General features: G+C 41.2%; 1 protein-coding gene across 5 annotated transcripts in view; it reads right to left on the reverse strand.

Moving 5' to 3' along the window:
• The window catches only part of ehbp1 (EH domain binding protein 1), a 150,123-nt gene that overhangs the window by 90,297 nt on the left and 41,010 nt on the right, over window positions 1-18,816 (reverse strand). For all 5 annotated transcript variants that reach the window (XM_035663568.1, XM_035663567.1, XM_035663565.1 and 2 more), the window contains exons 6-10: window positions 18,026-18,207; window positions 15,425-15,564; window positions 11,971-12,108; window positions 10,784-11,048; window positions 8,221-8,461 (exon numbers count right to left, since the gene is read on the reverse strand). In XM_035663568.1, the coding sequence (XP_035519461.1) occupies window positions 8,221-8,461; window positions 10,784-11,048; window positions 11,971-12,108; window positions 15,425-15,564; window positions 18,026-18,207 (966 nt within the window). The remainder of the gene's footprint in view (window positions 1-8,220; window positions 8,462-10,783; window positions 11,049-11,970; window positions 12,109-15,424; window positions 15,565-18,025; window positions 18,208-18,816) is intronic.

Consider the following 18,816-nt stretch of genomic DNA (forward strand, 5'->3'; position numbering starts at 1 on the left):
TGTGTGTGTGTGGAGGGGGGGGTCTTGACACAGCAGTTGTGCAATCCCCCCCCACCACTACTGACTGCCATTGTCCAGCGCAGCGTGGGCTTCAAAGTGATGAGAAGAGTGATAGTACAGCCAATTAAAATGAACATAATTACAAAGTCACCCCTTTGACTCCTGATCAGAATACACATGCATCAACACACACATACTGATGGAGGTAGGGTGGGGTGGGGGAAATGTTACACACAGGCAGAGAAAAAGAGGGAGGAGGATGACAAGAGCACCCAGGAAGAGCGGGAGGAAGAATTGATCAAGAAAGTAAAGAGAAAGGGAAGGGAAAGAATGTGTGAATAACTGGGAGGTCAGAGTACATAGGTTACCACTGATACTTTAAAAGTAGCCTTTAGCATAGCATTTGGATAAACTGCGTGCAGTGCTTGAGTTAACTGACTTGGTCTAATGCTCAGAAAAATCCTAGTTTGCATATCATCTAACACTACTCCATTTGCCACAAGCTGTATCTCAAGTATCACCAAAGACATTAGGTTTCATTCTCCTTAATATCTGTCAGTCAGTCCCATAGTGATCTTAAGTTTTCACAGTGGACTACTTTTCGACCAACAGAAGGATCAACCATTGGACAGACATCACCATCCCCATCATTCCGCTAGCTTAGCTAAACACCGACAAATACTTCGGGCAAAACTGAGTTATGTGTTGTGCTGTTAAGGTGAATAAAAATAGGTGTTGCATGGTGCAATCTTGTTGAGGTCAACTGAGCTCCTACGAGAGCGCTCAATTAAAAGCTAAAGGAATGATCCCACTCAGTGATCAGTGAGTTAAGCACTGGAAATGCCACTTAGTATTTCCTATAGCACATAAGAGCACACACCTGCATACCATAACAGTCCAAAAGAGGGGGTGCTGGGGGCCTTCATACAGAGGCAATTAAAGCCTTATCATTTCTACACTCACTCTCCTTTCCTCAAACACAGACACAAGAGTGCATGTGTGTGCACATGCACGCACACAATTTGAAAGACAAATCACTCAGACTAATTCATAAGGTACTTCTAGAGTCCTTTTTAAATTATGGAGAACGGTTGGTTTAATTCAATTAAAATGTAGCGGGGGCCACTTAAGGATGACGGGAGTAAGGTATGGCATGACTAAGTGAGCGTGGTTTTCAAGAATGTGCGGGGGGTCTTAGACCTTCTGGGGTCTGAAGGAGTTTTCAAGTGCATGGACCTCTATCTCCTCACCCGAAGCCCCCTTAAACCTCACCCCAAAACCCTGGATCCTTCTGGGTTTAAGCCCACACACACCTGGAGGACCAGGGCAGATTAAGACCAGATTAAGATAAAGTTACTCCTTCTTCGGCCGCTATGTCATTCAAACCCCTGGCCTCTATGACCACTGGATAGAAGGACACACAAGACAAAAAGGTCTGGTTCGTTCACATATACACACACACAGGCAGGCACACATAAAGGACTTTCTGGTCATCCTCATAAGCCCTATTAGTCTGCTATAGAGCCTCTCATAGCAGACATCAATCATGGAGGGATTAGTCAATTCCCTCTCTAAATGAGTGGCGAGGGAAACTTCCCTTCAACTCTAAAGCAGGTCTCTCTCTTTCAGAGATTACACAGCGATTTGTTTTCATTTTGTTCCATCTTCATCGTTTTCTGTTTGACTTGCTTTTCATTTCTCTCTCTCTCTCTTGCTCTGTGTCTCTTTCGTTCTCTCCTGCTTGCAGCTTGTGAGGTAATCCTTGGCAGATAAAACTAAGGAGGACTTACCAAAGGCAGATTACAAGCGGCGCTTTGCGGAAGGCCCTTTTACACCAGTCGGCGCGGGTATTGAGGAGAGCGAGCTCTTCGCAGTGCTTAACTTGTGAACTCGACATGCACCCAACAGAGGAAGAGGTGGAAAAATGATATCCGCATTACAGTAACTGGATCAAAATATATCCCTCACAACACACACAAGGTTGCACATTAGTACACACAACACAAATGTGTTCTTTTGTGTTCTTTCATAACAACCATATATAAAATTCAATTCAGGATAGTTCCTGAATACATATTCATGTTAAGATTTATTTATCTATTCATTCATGATTAAACATATCAATGTCTGCCCTGTGAGACTTCAGGATCAAAATTGTGTGTCATGTCAGAATTCCTCTCATGAGGAGATTAACTCCTCCTTGAGCAAACACAACCTCTTGAAAAGTCTTTTAAACATGGCTTTAACCTTTATCTCAGAGTTAGTTGATTCAAAGATTTGGGTATCGTTTGGCCATGTTCAGTACAGATCCACAACAGGCCAAACTAAAACTGACACACCACTTACCTTATCTAAACAATCTCTTAAACTTTTGAGAAAGGATTCAAACAGTTGAGATTGTTCAGTACTCAGTAATGTCGTATACCTTTCGAGCTAACTTGATGACAGCGATGCCCTGCAGCACGAAACGACAACAGGAAGCCCAATGATCGGACCTAAACTGCATGACAGAAGAAACTGGGTCTCCTCTCTCCCACAAGATCCAATGACAGACCACTCAGAGACTGCAAATAAGAGTTGGGGAGGGGTCCACACTGGGAAAAAGCGGACATTGAGAGGTACTGACTTAGCCTTACTTCTCTCAAGGATTATTCTCCTAATATTACATCTTATGGAAAGGCCAGTGTGGCCAAGGAGAGACACTGAATCTTCAATGTCCTGGTCTCAGAAATGGGCTGCTCTTACCGTTTCTCTGCTAATACTGATTCCAGGTTCTGAAATTTAAGAGATGCAGCTCACTTCTGATCCTTTCCTTTAACCCAACAATATACAGTAGCTAAACAAATCACACAGGAGTAATTGGGGGTGAAAACTGTTGTGACATGTCTGCACTGAAGATGTTGAAATTTGATATTTACTTTTAACTTTTTATCCGAAACAATTAACCTTGATATTTGATTGAAAACTGTGCACAGTAAGTATAAAACAATTATAAATTCACATTCAATCCATGTATATATATATATATATATATATATATATATATATCTTATTGTATCAACACAAGCAACAAATACTAATGCCCACATTAGTAATGGCCATAGTGCCTTATAAAAAGTGTTCATTCATCCTGCATTCTTTATTTTTTAATGCCAGTGAATGAGACATGCAGTGACAGTTAAATAAAATACGCAAAAATATGTACTATTAGAAAATGACATACAAAATGTATTTAAACATGGTTTAAAAGCATTAGGCTTTAAGTCTTACTTTCTTTACGTCCTACATCTAAGATTCTTTGGTAAAGGTATGTCAAAGTTATCAGAGGAGATGGAATAACTTTGGACCGGATATAATGATAACAAGACGAGAGACCTTGGAACAGGCAAAGATCAGAAGACCAGAGATGACTGTCCTTGTCTCTTGGGCTCCCCTCTGTCCTCCAATAACATCCCTCAGTCATCACGTCAACCTCAGTAACAGTTCACTGTGTGGATGTGGTCCTCGCCTGCCGCGAACCCCGGTGAAAGCTAATTAAGAAATATCGCAGCCTTCTGCGAACTCAATTAAATAATGTTAATTTATTCTAATTTCAATTTGGAGGTAGTCTGAACTGAAGGAGGGGCTGTGAAAACAAAGTCTGGGAGAGGAAGGAGAGCTCTGGCCTCTGCCTCCCCCTGGCACAGGAGCTCTCACAACCTGCAAAAACTCTATTTAATTTGAACCCTTTGATTAACATAAGTAATCACACAAGCCCTTCAACTGAAGGGGAGAAAGAAAACATACCTCTAGTGTTGGTTCACTTTCTCACCTCCAGAAAGAATGAGTGTGTGTAAAAAATAGGAAAATAGAGGGAAAAGTGGTACCAACATCATGTTAGATTATGATTAAGACTATTTTTTTTAAAACCCTTTTGATTACAGTTGGTGTTATGAGACACACATGGAATAGAATAAATGATATTAGCAAAGGGTACAGTTAAGTAATACCCAAAAGGTTGCAAAAAACATGGGACAGGATTCCTAACTATGTAATACAGTCTTCAAACCCAAAGTATATTTAGCTATTTTGTAGTAATCTCTATTTTATAAAGCAACCAACAGCTCTAGGATATACATGTATTGTCCCATTAAGTGCCAACAACTTAAAGTTGAAGATGCCTAACTCTTTCTAAGATTCTTTGAGTAAATATTAAGATAATATAGAACTTTTTTGTACAAACTTTTCCCCAGACATTTGCCCGCTCCCAACTTTTCTTTATATGAAAATAAGGCAAATAATTCATCAAGCGGAAACTTGATAAAAATCCAAAGATCAGAGCATCTAAGTGTAGAGCGGTCTGACTGTGGAATAGAGATGGAGATGAAACAAAAGGAGGAGCAGGGATCACTGAATTACTGGGAGGGGTAAAATCAGCCCCAGGGAAAAGAGATGGACTGAATCAGACCAGACAGAGCTCACAACCCGCCCAACAGGAACTCCCTCTGTTCATTTACATTAATCCCACAGACGTTTCCATCCTTCCAGCTCCTTCACAAATGCTAAACTTAAACTTGACGCCTTTGAGGATCTATATCTCCCAGACAGGACAATGGACAGATACATTGGCATGAGAGACATGAAACTTCTTAAAAGAGACTCAAGTGCCACTTTCACTAACCTGAACACAGATTTCAGTTACTAACAAAAACTCTAAATAGTTGATGTACTGCATGTATATTCAAAGATGAAAGTGGCATTTTTAAATGCTCAACCAAAGTGACCCAGAGCAGGCACTTAACCTTCACTTCCTTTGGTCGAGCTGCTAACTGGTCAGTTGTTACATGCTGCAGTTGTACTGAGCCAAAAGTCCTAATTTAAGCCAGACACTGCTGTGTGAAACATCAGAATATGAGCTCACACTGGGACTGTCCATCTAGTACTGTCAGATGAAGGCCAACAAGAAGAGAAGAAACTGGTACACTATGGCAAGGATTGCATTCATTGTATGTGGTCTACAATATCTGCTGGGTTTTGTAAGAACCTACAGTCTGCTAGGCCTCATAGAGAAGAAAACTGTTGGAACCTCTATAGATGCTGCAGGTTACATATCTAAATTTACATCTCTGTCCACTGACTCTGCATGCTAAATGTAAATTTGCTAAGCATTGCTTTCACAGGTCCCCATGGATGGTCTGAAGATAGAAAACGCCCAGTAACTGGTAACACACGTTTCAATAAATGCATTTGAGTTTTTCAGTATTGCCATCTTAGCCTGTCCATAAATTACTTGTGCTAAACATATGTTCCACTGGCAAAAATCCAGAGCTTTCAGCTCTTGTTAGAGCTTAATGTAAATCCAATCCATATGTGTAATACCTGTGTATAGAGTAAGTGGGTGCACACCATATGTCCTGTAGATGTCCCGATTTTTCACAGGCTGGTACTGAAGTGGGTGGTTTTAATGCAATAACAAGGAGGATAAAACTACACCTAAGACAAAGTTTAAAGGTAAATCTCCACAAGTGAATGAATACATGACAAGGACAAGAGAGTTTATAACACTATTCATTTTCAGTGTATAACAAATAGGTATTTTAGTGGTTCCTAAGTCCTAATGTCTCAAGCTTACTCTCATCTTGAGAGAAAAATCTTAACATCTTTCTTGCTTTGGCTATTCTTTTCCATTCTTATATTTTAAATATCAGTCCATGATCACAGGAATATTGTGTGAGCACTCTCTGACCCTTAAGCTCCTAACTATTTGTTGGGTGTAACTGTAGTGATCAAGCAGTTAAAGCTTGTTTAACCGCTGCACTTGTGTTACCTGAACACGCACTGAATAAGTGTGTAAAATGTAAACGGGACACAAGGCATGCTAATCTCTTTTGGTTAGCAAAGACGAGATTTCGTTTAAGAAAAAGCATATGAGACATTTCATACCCTTCAGGGCAGGTTGTAAATGAATAACTGAATATAGTGTCTTTCAATATATCAATTTCTATTCACATTCTGAGATTAGACCTAGTTTTATGCATGTATGTTTATCTTGGTCCTACCACACCAATTGCCCACATGAATAGCTGGTAGAAATAAAAATAAATGGAGAATACACACCTTGAGACGTCTTATATGGGAAAGGTCGAGGTTAGCTGTGTTTTGGGGGAAACTGCCCGAGCACCTACTTATTGAGCACTGAGCCTAAGGCATACTAGAAACTATAAGAACAGATACATACATGCATGCGAGCACAAGCACACATCTGTACTCTGTACACGTTCATAGTGTGATGATGTGTTGGTTTCGTCTTGGCCTCTCATAGTGGGAATGTCTCTGCTTAATCCGCTCTGACTTCATACATTCAAAGGTCATCTCACAGCCTACACATGGCTGAGGCGCACACCCGCGTGTGTCATACTGCTTGGTGTGAATAAGAAAGAATCCTATTCACACTAGCTGTATATGTCAACAAACCCTGTAGGCCTATCCTTGTTTACTGTGAACATACTATCTCTCTTTCTACTATTCCCTGGCCATCTTCCTTCTCTTCCCCCCACTGTTCTCCACTCCTCTACCCCTCTGCTATCTTCCACCTATTCTCCTTCATTGCACCCCCCTACTCTTCAGTCCTCACCCACAATTCATTCTTTGCATCCCTCCCTCCCTCCCTCCGTCCCAAGCTCCAGAGGCAGGGGCATCTCTTGGCGAAGTGTGGCCCACCACAGGCCACTGGCTTTGGGTAATTAAAGTGGTTTAGGCCCCCTCACCCACGGTCACAGGCAACTGCAGCTGGGTGATAAAGGCACTGTGCCATAATTACATGGACGGCCAGCATCACCGCCCAGCTACACTAAAACAGTCAGCTAGCCAGCTGCATGGGGAGGAGGGACCTGTGTGTGTCTGTGTGTGTGTGTGTGTGTGTAAGTAACTGTATAGACTGTGTTTGCATGTGTGTGTGTGTGTGTGTGCACAGGGGGTCAACACCCCCTTGTGATCGCTCTGCTGTAGTTAAGCCCCCTGTGTTTAAGCCCCACATAGGCTCATTGAAACCCCCACACGTGCACACACACACACTTTTTTAACCACCAGCCATCCCCACGCCCCCAGCCAATCATTCCCCACCAGTGGTCTGACTCCTGCCGTGAGTGTGTGTGACCATCAGCCATTTAATTAGACCCAGCCATGATTTACCTAATTTAAATAAATAAATAAACATACGAAAACACCCCAATAAACAAATACCTATATTCAAATGAGGAGCTGGGGAGTTTCATGAGCATAAAGAATGGGGCAGAAGATGGGATTGTGCAGGCGGAAAAAAAGCTAATGTAAGGACCACTGGATGTGGACACACAAGCACGAACACACACACACACACACACACACAAACACACAAAATGTTTCAAGTCACTCACTTATAATAACACATGCTACAAAGAATGAGTCAACATGAAGAATAGTAAGTCGACTGCTACCTACAGCTGTGGAATTCTGGGATTTTAGGGCTCAGTTTGTGTTAAAGATTTACTGTTGTGTTGCTATCCAATTGAAATTACATTAGATTTGTTGTATTTGGTAAACTACTTTTAAAGTTTGGTCATCTAACAAACATTCATGAAATCAAACCCAAAAATTACAAATCCTTTATTGTATGTCTATGTGATAGTGAATTCACTAAGAAGCAGTGTTCATATTACATAGTGGATTTTAAGAGGATCTTTTTTATCCCCCTATAATCTAGATACTGCTAAGCAGCAACATGTTACATTCAAATTATTTCTGATATGCACAATTCATTACATTGAATGGATTAAACTCATTACTCAACTATCTATCAAAAACAACTCCTCTATTTAGGGCTGGATATCAAACCTGAATACTTTTTTGGTACCAGCAAACATAGCGTCGAGTAAAGATAAACGGTCAACTGCCGAAACATGCATCAGATGCAGTCTCATATCTGACTGTGTCTGATATAAATCATAATGTTGACAAATTTATACCGTTTTATTTCTGCAAAGTCCTTGTACAGCTGTTTGTGTTCAGGCAACATTTGGCATTTGCCTTTTGCTTTAATGAGGTTGTTTTCAATACTTGCTTAGGGAAAACAAGTTAAAAAGTCCCAACCCACTACGCATTAAGCACCAGCCTGCAACCCACTGCTGAGACTAGTAGACTGTTGTATCGTGCGTCTGCGTGCCTGCTGTGGGGATTTATTACATTCAAGTGAATCCTGGTTACCTTGGGGGAAGAGGAGGCCAGCTCTCTCCCCATTACTGCTGCGACTGGGCTGGGCCCGACTGGCTGGGCTCTCTCCCTTTCTGGGCCAGAGCTGGGAGCTGGCGGACTGGGGCCGAGGCCAGGGCTGGAACTTGGTGGTGGGGGAGCCCTCCTCTTCTGGCTGCTGCTCACATCCAGGGAGGGGCCACCAGCAGGGGGCTGCGTAGGGCTTGATGTCCTTGGCTCGTAGAACGGGTTGGATCTGAGAATGGAGGGAAAGGACAGGTGACAAACGAGAGCAAGACAAAAAGATGTCATGTTAGAAAGTGCATGGATCTTTCACAGACTGCAATTTTTCTTTTAAATGGAAGTTATAGTAATGTGTACACATAGAGCAATGTGAAATTATTCAGATTTATATGACCTTTTGCATCAAAAACCAACAGTGTCGCCAAAGCAAAATGTTCAGCATTGCAGGAAATAAACTGTCAAGCAGACCTCTACAAAAAAAAATACGTAAGAAAGCATCAATAAATACACACATAAACACAAAATTAGGCACACAAGAAACGTTGTAGATCCCGTTTTTGGTTAAATGCCTTTGTGCCAAACGTTAAAAGTTATTAAGATTATTAGCCCTATTTAAACCCATCTTTGGCTTACACTGCCCATTGTTTAGTTAAACATAAGGAAATTGCTACATGGAAATGAGAGTTTGGTGCAATACAATGAACAACACACACAAGTGGTAAGGTAATAGAAGATGCAGGTGCACTGAGGTCAGGTCTGCGTGACCTCATATCCTTGCTGCCCAAGGTGGCCTACTGACAGACGGACAGAGAGAAGCACGAAGGCATACACACATATGCAAGCATGCACTGAAACACACATACCAGAGTGTTATCAATATACAGGCATGCTTGTGGCACTGAAAGCAAGGGCGTGGCATTGAGATATTCACTCAACATCCAACAAGCTATTCTAAACAAACAAGAGAATTGGATAGAGAGGGTGGGGGGTGAGAGTGAAAAAGAAAAAAGCTGATTGACTAGGTATCTGTCTGAAAGGTTAGAGCTACTCGGTGTCCGTCTAACCACAGAGCGATACAGAGAGGGAAAAAAGGAAGGGAAGTGAAGAAAAGAAAAGCAGGCAGGCCTATAGAGCAGCTTTAACGGACCAGCACTGGCTAAAAGACATGTGAAAGGACTCCAGTCAAAACACTGCACTGCCCTCTTGAACTTTCTATTCTGCTCCTGGTGTAAGAGACAGAGCAAAAGAAACATGCCAGTCAATAACCTGTCTGTCTTTAGACAGCCGAGAGGACTAAAATATAGGGCTATCTGTGTGACAGCTTCGCTCAACACCAAGAACCTACAAGTTTGCATTTACAATAATGGCACGACCACTCGTCTGCAGAGGTCACACACAATCAGTGATACATTCTGCTATGCAGAGTACTACAGATTGGATGTTTGTTCCAGCTCTTTGTCACTGATTAAATGTTTTTATGAAAACTTGCTGAAGTGTTAATAGATGCATTCTCTTTTGATTTCTTTGCAGTGAAACCACACCTCCACCAAGTGAGTAACAAAAATATATTTTTATTATTTTTATTGACCGGTGCCACTGCCAGTTCTAATGAATTTAAATTCACACAGCTGTTGTGTTTTTTGGGATAGAAGTACATAAAGTAGGACACCTACTAATGTACTACTCAATGGTTTAAAGTGTTCTTATAAAGTACAGTAACTGGGGACTAAACTTAACTGGCCGAACTGACACACTGAAGTGATGTAAAATGAGAAAGGGAAAACAGGGAAAGAAGGAGGAGTAAATGAAGGAAGGCAGGATTAAATAGGAAAAAGGTTAAATAAAAATGGCCAGAGAAGAAGAAGTTAAGGAGGATGGCAAAGAGGGAAAGTATGGGGCAACAAGATGATACGGGGGAGGGAAGGAAGTAGAGAAGGAGGGAAAGGAGGGAGACAAGGTTAAAGAATGCAGGGAAACAACAGGGCCCTTGTTCCCGTTGAAAGAGCTGCCTAGTCACTCTGCCCTGATAGGGGGGCTACAAGTACCCCTCTATAAGGAGGGGTCTTACACAGCTTGGCCTGCCAACAGTTACCAAGCTGGGCAGTCTGGATCCTTCCAGTTTAGGAAAGTGTGTTAATATAAAGCCCTCTAGCAATCAATATAACATAGTCCTCCCTACTCAGACATACAAAAAGGTTTAATGCACTACAAAGAAAGGGGCTCCAGCTATCCATATATTGTACCAATGCCAGTGAAGGTGTAACTAATGCAAATTCAAGTGGAAAACCAGAACCAGACAAACCATGCAAGGTGCACACTCTTCCCTTACAGGCACACTGTCATCCAGACTTCATATTACTTCAAACAATACAATACAAACAACTGCCATCTGTAAATACTGCACGTCCAAAATGTCAGTCTATCAGTTACCTTAGACTAAATGTTATTTGCCAATGTCAGGCTTAATTATTATCTTATGTTATTTCACCATTTCCTGCGTCAGCTGATTGAAATATTAAAATTGAAGAAATGCAACATAATTAAGAAGTCTTACTCATCAAGCTCCTCATCCTCGTTGTGAGAGGTGTCGGCGTACAAGTACTTGCTCATATCAACAGGCCGCACTCCTTTCCTCTGCCTGGGCTTGGGGGGTTCTGGGTCTGGCTGGAGGTCCATGTCCTGCTCAGGCTCATCGAAGGGGTTCCCTGGGGGTGTTTGTGTCCCAGGTTCATCTGGCTCATTGAATGGATTTGAGGAGTCGTGGTCATAGAAGGAATCTTCATTAACCCGCTGCCTTAAGACCGACTGGGCAGGGGGCTCTGTTTGACAGAGAGGCATATACAACACATACTATAACTAGGCTTGTAAAACATAGTGACAGTGACTCAATAGCATCTTCTTTATTTGACAAGAGCTTTGGTAGCCTGTTACCAGACTGGGTTAGGGAGCTGGGCAGGAGATGGGAGTCAAAATAAATGTGACTGTAATCCTGGTAACTAGCTAAGCATTGTGGACGTACCAGCCTACTCGCATTCTGTCTTTTAACATACCTTACCCTACCATCAAGTTTGATGGGGCGAAGGGTAGCTCACCTGGTAGCTTAACATTCATGTGTTCCACAGGAACTCACAATATTAGATATGTATGTATGCCCACATACAGCTTCTACTGAATAAAAAACAACAACTGTACCATCCCCCCAAAAATAAAACCAGTAAACCTATGATATTTTTTAATACTGGTTTAATAAGATTAGATGTCACGCAGGGGATGTTAATGAAGACATAAAAACGTGCACAAAAAGCAAAACCCTAGAACAATACAGACAATAAGATTTTGATTAAAGACCATTTTAACAAGCATCAAAGTGGGAGATTTAAGTGTGAGGGAACAGCCACTAAAAAGCAAATAATCTATACGAACACACCTGTCTACTCAGGTGGTCAGACAAAAATATTGGTTTAGCTGTCTGACTGACAGCATTGAAGCCTACCTGCTATAGTTACACCTGACTACACACGTTCAAGGTATGTGCACATCCAAACCTTCAGCTTGCAACACCTGTCACTCTACTGAATCTGCCCCCAATAAAACACCATAACTTTTATTACTTGATAAGATCAAAGCTGAAATTACTGACAATATTACTCACAAAACCAGTCAAAATAATAATAAAAAACCTTCCACAACAAAATTGGACTGAACACGTCTTTTGTCATATGCTGACCGAGTTGAACATACCGTCTTCATCAGGATCACCAAATGGGTTGAGGTGGTTGGGATGAAGGTCGTCATCAGGGTCATCAAAGGGATTTGTACCCATGGCAGGAGGCACTTCCTGATCCTCGTCTTCCAGGAAGTTCAGCTTGTTGATCAGCTCTGTTGCAACAGAGTGCAACACAAAGTCATCCACACGAAAAACAATGATATAGAAGACAACTAATGAGTCAAAAATAACAGCTACAAAACAACACATTTCCAAAATGAAATGAATTTAAACATTCACAAACCCAAATATACCAAATATCTGCACTTTGGAGTGAACCATCAGCATAAAGACCATTCAGTCTTGTATAACTAATCCCCTCTTGCTAGGGAGCGCTGTCTCAACTTCTCTGTGCTCCTCTGCCACCTCAGCTCCACTTCAATGCATGTACAGCAGTGGCATTCTGGGAAAATGTGCGTGGTATGGAGGTTCACTGTGGGAGACAGTGAAGGCAGTATAGAGTTGCTATGGAGATCCGAGCTGGAAAGGCTGAGAATTTTCCACTTCATCTTCATCACCCTCACTGTAGATTAGTCGCATGCTGCCAGGGTGTGGGTCAGTTTGAAAAGAGCGTAAATGTGTGTGAGGTAGATGCCAAGAAGTGCTGTGTGAGAGTCTGACCACAGAGAAAAAGTGCTGTGTGTATGAGAGTGCGGGTCCCGTGGTCTATATGTAGGGTGGCTATGTGAAGTGGTGGTAGCTGATAAGGGGTGCAGCACTTTTCCTCGCCTCTTATTGACAACATTCATGACACATTTTAGGCCATGCAAGGACACATGTGTATGGGCGTGTATTTACGTCTGTATGTGTGCCAGTGTGTAACATCGTTTGTGACTGTTCCCTGTCCAAGCAGAGGAGCTAGGAGGTGCAAGTAGAGTAACTTGAGAATCCAAGAAACAAAAATAAGCTCAGCTGTTTTCCAGTCACAGGTCAAATTGAAAACCTGTGTGTAAAATGTGAGGGGCCTAAATGAAGTTTTGGGTTTGTCAGGTTAGTTACAATATGTTAGTCATTTCACTAAGTTGTTACCCTTACTACTGACTGAACTAGCCAGCAAAAAACATGTAGTTTAGTCTTTGTGGCAAGACTGAAATCTTTAACACTTGGCCTTTTACAACACAGAGTTTGAGACTCCTACTATTATGCCGTTGTTACACTGTCTCAACAGTAATAATACCGCAGATCCAATACACAGTTGAATTGAAAAATAAAATGCTTGATTCAAATTGGAAAACAAAACAAAAAAACATTTGTGTTCCTGGGACAATGTTGTTTTTTGTAGGCAGTGTTTGTTTGGATACCATTTACCTGATTTGGTTCACTACCAATTGCAGTAAAAGAATTGGGAAGTCCACAAAGTCAAAAAAAAAACAAAAGGAACCAAAAGGATGAACACCAACTGATGTGTTCACAACACGTGTACAGCACATCACCACATGGACCAAGATAAACTGTAAGACCACATGATCACAACACGATCACAATACCAATGTAAAGGAGAATCGGGGGATGGGGGGTTTGAGCCAAGGAGTGAGAGAGAGGGGGGGGGGAGAGAAACAAAAAGACAGGAAAAGTGGAAAAGGGAGGATTAAGAAAAATAAATATATGAAGAGAAATTGTGGTAATAAATGGTAGTGTAGAATAGACAAAATGTTCACAAGACGATAAAAAAAGAGTCAGGAAGACAGGGTGAAAGGTGAAAGAAAGGTGAAAAAAGACCTTGGGAGGAAGCGGCAGGCTTAGCGGTTGCTTTGCGTGCTCGCTTAAGGACATCATCATCATCATCATCCCCATGTAAGCAGCTGAGGGCATTCAACTGGTTTACTATCTCTGTAAACGACAGGGCCATACAGGAAGGGAGGAAGGAAGAATAGCAGTGAACAAGGCAAAATAACACAACCCATGGAGAATATCCACACACACACACACTCTCAAAACTCCATTTAACAACACATATATATGCATTTAGAGTTAAAGAGTGCATATATTTCAGTGCAGACCTATTAAACTAGCAAGCTAGTTAGCTTGTAGGGTGGTACATGATTGAAGTGCTCTGTATCAATACACAACACTGATATTTGTGTACAGAAGGAACATACGTAAATGCTGTATTTCAAACTGCATGCTTTGGTTAACTGTGTAACAGCATTGCCAGAACGGCTAACCTGCTGCTGAAAAGCTGTGCTAACTTGATAGTGTGTACACACTAATGCTGAAAAGGCTGAAAGCACTAAGACTGAAATCTATCTTTACATTTACGTTGCATTTTTTTCCACAAGCAGGTTACCTTGGTAAGTAGCACCGCAGAACATCTGAACACACACAACTAACAAATACTTACATACTCAAATACACAACACTTACAGACAAGATATATATTCATGGAGATGTACAATATATCCCTTTTAGGTGTAATATATTCTCTTTTCATTATTTGCATACTGTATGTAAAAAGTAAAGAGAGCAGATATGTTTTGCAGGGTTTGCGTTGGTTAGCCTAGTGTTAGTATTGCTGGCTTTTTGGATAGGTAGCATCCAGGGAAGGAATATAATAGTGGGGATCTTTGGCAGCTTGGCCAGGCCTTTGATTCAGAGACCCACGCTAGTGAAGCATTTGCTGTAGGCGCTCAATGCATATACATACAAATGGGACAAAGAGCAGCGAAGGGAAAAGAAAGGAGAGAAAGCATGAAGCTTAACGTGACGAGATTGCGCTTTGAAAAGTTGGATTAAGCAAAGCAGAAAGCAGCAGGTCCCGTACATAGAATGAATCTTCACCATGTATGTATGGAAGGAGAAGAGCCACCATCAGTGGAGTAGTCCACCAAGAAGAAAGCAAGGAACAAAGGGGTAATGTGGATAGGGTAGAGTAAAGCCTAAGCAATGGAAGAAAACCTGAAGCTGACAAAATATTCAAATGAAAATCAAAAATTTAAAATGTTTTTTATGTTTGCAAGCATGCACACACACCCACACTCGCAGAAGCATAAACTTAGAAAAATAAAAACGAATGAAGCAAAGTTGATGCCCCACTGAAGCCTTGGTCCTGGTTATTCTGGTCGCGGGGATTATTCAGAAGGGTTGGAGATTGTATTCACCAAGTAGGCAGTTTGGGAAGATGGCAAAATGTATCAGGACATTTTGAGCATTTTACTGATCAAGTTGACTTGGCAAAATAGTGGTTATTGGCTGATTATATAGACAGACTTACCATTAACGGAGCTTTGACTGACACCACAGGAAAATGTATCACTGACAAGCATGGTTGCTGACCAATAGTAAGCATAATACTGTACTAATGTCTAATGGCAGATTCAGGCAAAACAGCAACCTGGCTGACTTTGATCAACTTCAGCTAGTTCATCTCTGATCTTGGAAAAACCATACATCTGTCACCGGTCAAAGAAAAGTGTTTTGTGCCAGTTTCACCTGTTATCTTGGCAGCCTTCTCCTCCTGGTTAACTCTGTTCTCCTCATCCTCCTCATTCTCCTCCTCAAAGTCGTCCAGGTTGCCAATGTCAGCCTGCTTCATGCTCATCAGGCTGGCCAGGCTTTGCATGTCCTCATCACTAAGCCATAAAATAAAAAAAAAACACACACAATTCACACACACCCAAAATAGATAGCTCATTTTCATAGGCAGAAAAAGCACTCAAAACACATACATATAATATGCTTATAATGATTTAAAAACCAAGACCAGTCCTGAAAGACTGAACCACACAGGGCTGTACATTTTTATGATGCTGAAAACATAATAAACAAAAGCAGAGAAAGACATAATGCAAAAAAAAAAGAAAATGCATCAGTGCTGTATTTTCAATGTGCCTGCAAGGAGATGAAGGAACACACACAATTCCACCCACAGCTCTCACCAACACAGCTGCCAACAGCTATATCATATGTAAGGATTATCATAGTTCTCCATCGTTCTTTCTGTCTCTACCTCTTTCACCACTCATTCATCTCTAACTTACTGTCATAATCACCTAAGACTTCCCTACTCAACCTCTTTTGGCCCTCCACGACTTTATTCACAGATGCATCAACTTCTACAGTATTCCCTGCATTTTATGTAGTCTTGTGTACTCCCTCTCAGTCCCTCGATACCACCGCTCCATCATAATCAGTGTATTCTCCTCTCTGTTCTTTGTGTTTGGTGTTTCCCAGGCCCAGAGGCTCATTTGAACTGGTGTGATTGAGTTTGTTTGTGTGGTTGACATCATTCCCCGAAGGGTTAACAAGGGTTACGCGCCAGCGACCCGCCGTCCACGCCACAACAAAGGCCTTGTTGCTCTGCTCTCGCTCAGTATGAGTGTGTGTGTGCCTGTCTTTAAATGAAAGTTGCTGCTATCAAATTAGAATGAATAACAAACGGCAAACACCGTGGTTGAGAGTGTATGTCCTCAAATGAAAGTTGGTGGCATCAAAGTGGAATATATGAGAATGAATGATAATGTGTGTGTCTGTAAATTAAACTTAGCACAATCACAAAATGCTAGACTGTAACAAATGTGTGTAGATTTTTGTGTACATACATTATGTGTTTATTCTTTTTGTTATAAGACATAAATAACCAGACAGACAGACAGTTTGAGGTGACTCGTACAGAGCTGACGACATCATGTCTGGTATAATTCTAAAAGATTTCTAATCAAAACTTCAATACTATAATTTTTAAAATGTCACTGTTTATAACTGACATTAGGCCTGCATCAACATCCTGAATCATTAACGGGCTGGCTGTGCTCCGAACCAAGCAGAGCGCAAGACGAGAGGAATGTCAAACTTTTTGAGTGAAGATGAAACCATATAATCGTCACTGTCTTGTTGCTGCTGTTTATTTTCCCCAGATCAGACGCAAAATGTTTAAAAATGCACTGTAGAATTATTTCCTTAGTGTATACTTGTATGTATATATGTATACAAATAACAGCATTTTTTTTATTTTATTTATTATATATTATGTTATTCCACTATAAATGTACTATTCTTTCTCTATGTGTGTATCATGAAGGGACTGCACATTTTCATTTTCCAATTTATTCAATGTACAACCTTCAGTTGTACATTGAATAAATTCCCTTGATCCGTGAAAAGGAGCTGAAAAAGCTGCATTTGTAACTATATCCCTGAATTCAGCCAAAAAACTCCCACCCAACATATTTTTAAAAGTTGTAAGGGTTGTACGGGGGATGGCAGCTACAACTATAAGACGGTTTCTGTTGCATCTGTGGGAGAGTGTCAGTAAATGGCCATAGTCATACTGTTTATTGCGATTAATGTTACAGTTTGTGTGTGTGTGTGTGTGTGTGTGTGCTGTGTGTGTGTGTGTGTGTATAAATATAGCACAGTTATTGATGGGCACATACAGTATGTTGTGTTTACTGGCACTGCGGAGGAATAATTCTCATTCAGCTGTTCTGTTATTTATACTTGGTGAACGTTAGCTGAACCAGACAGAAAAAGCAGTTTCTACAAACATGTTCTTGTTTGAAAGAAATCCGCTGTATTAACATCATCTGCCAACAAGAATCTATGTGATTGTGTGTACAGCATGAAACTAAATATTTACTGTGTAGTCCCGCTTTAATATCGAGGCTAACTTAATTACCTACTTAACGTGAGTTGTTATCTGAATTGCTGTAACAAAAAAAGAGCACATTCATGTGATAGGGCACATGGAAAACTCTTTCAAAACAGAGTAACTACATCAGCAAAGAGAAAGAGAACAAGCTAAAATAGACCCACACTGACTAAAGAACACTAAATGGCACAACAGAGTAGTGATCAAAGAAGTCCATTCCAGGAAGGTTTACACCTCAGAGAAGCAAACAAAAATGGAACGTAATTAGCTTCAACATATTTTGTTTTCCTTTGGCTATTTCACAAGAACAAGAATCTGAACCAGGATTCGTTAAGTACCCTAATTAATATGCAGGGTAGAAAGGTGAGAGAAGGGTAGAGAAGATGTAAACAATACTTCAACTGTGCTTAGTAGAGGTGTTACATGAGAAGACCAATACTTACGTGGCCTTTCCCTCACGGAGGAAAATGCAGGAGAGGGAGAACTGTAGGGTGGCCGACACCACTTTCTTCGACAGGGGCTTAAACTTGAGTTTGACATCCGTCTGTGTAGGCATTGGACTGGCGTACTGTTTCATATTTATACTGCTGGTGGCCAAGGCCTTCCTCCGCCCTGATGGAGACTCCTGGAGAGGGAGAGAAAGATGAAACACATTAAGGTGAAATCAGGCCCATATTACTTTACTTACTCCTCTGGGGATCAAGTATTTAAAGTTCAGTAAAGAGCAGAATGTACAATTAATTTTAATACAAGATACAGAAGGGGAAGCAGAATAATTCTTTCCATTATTACTAATGACAGGTGATTACAGCCTCCAGATAAATAATGGTGTATTTGGTCACCCTTAGTTTGTAAATCCCAAACAAGCTCAAATTTGTTCCCTCCTGCGTTCCTCATTGTGAATTCGGTTGTGAAATCCTTCCTGGTATTTCCTATCAAAGGTCCATGCTGAAGCCATTTTTGCTGTACTTCTTTTCAGAGATGTGCTCTGGGCCAGGGGCTAGCAGTCAAATTGGAATTTGGGAATATGCCACAGACCAGGTGATAAGAGTTATAGAATCAGTGACAGGGGCCTCTGTGTGTGTGTGTGTGCTCCCGGCAAGGTTTTGAATTTTTTTCACCAACTGTCGTCCTGTGGTGGAGCGGCGCCCACAACCTTTCACACTCTCACACCAACACACACCACACAACTCTCAACACACAACCAACACACCACCTCTCATCAAACAACAAA

Source organism: Morone saxatilis, unplaced genomic scaffold (assembly GCF_004916995.1).
Source record: "Morone saxatilis isolate NCDOM2014 unplaced genomic scaffold, NCSU_SB_2.0 Contig19, whole genome shotgun sequence".
NCBI classification, from domain to species: Eukaryota; Metazoa; Chordata; class Actinopteri; family Moronidae; genus Morone; species Morone saxatilis.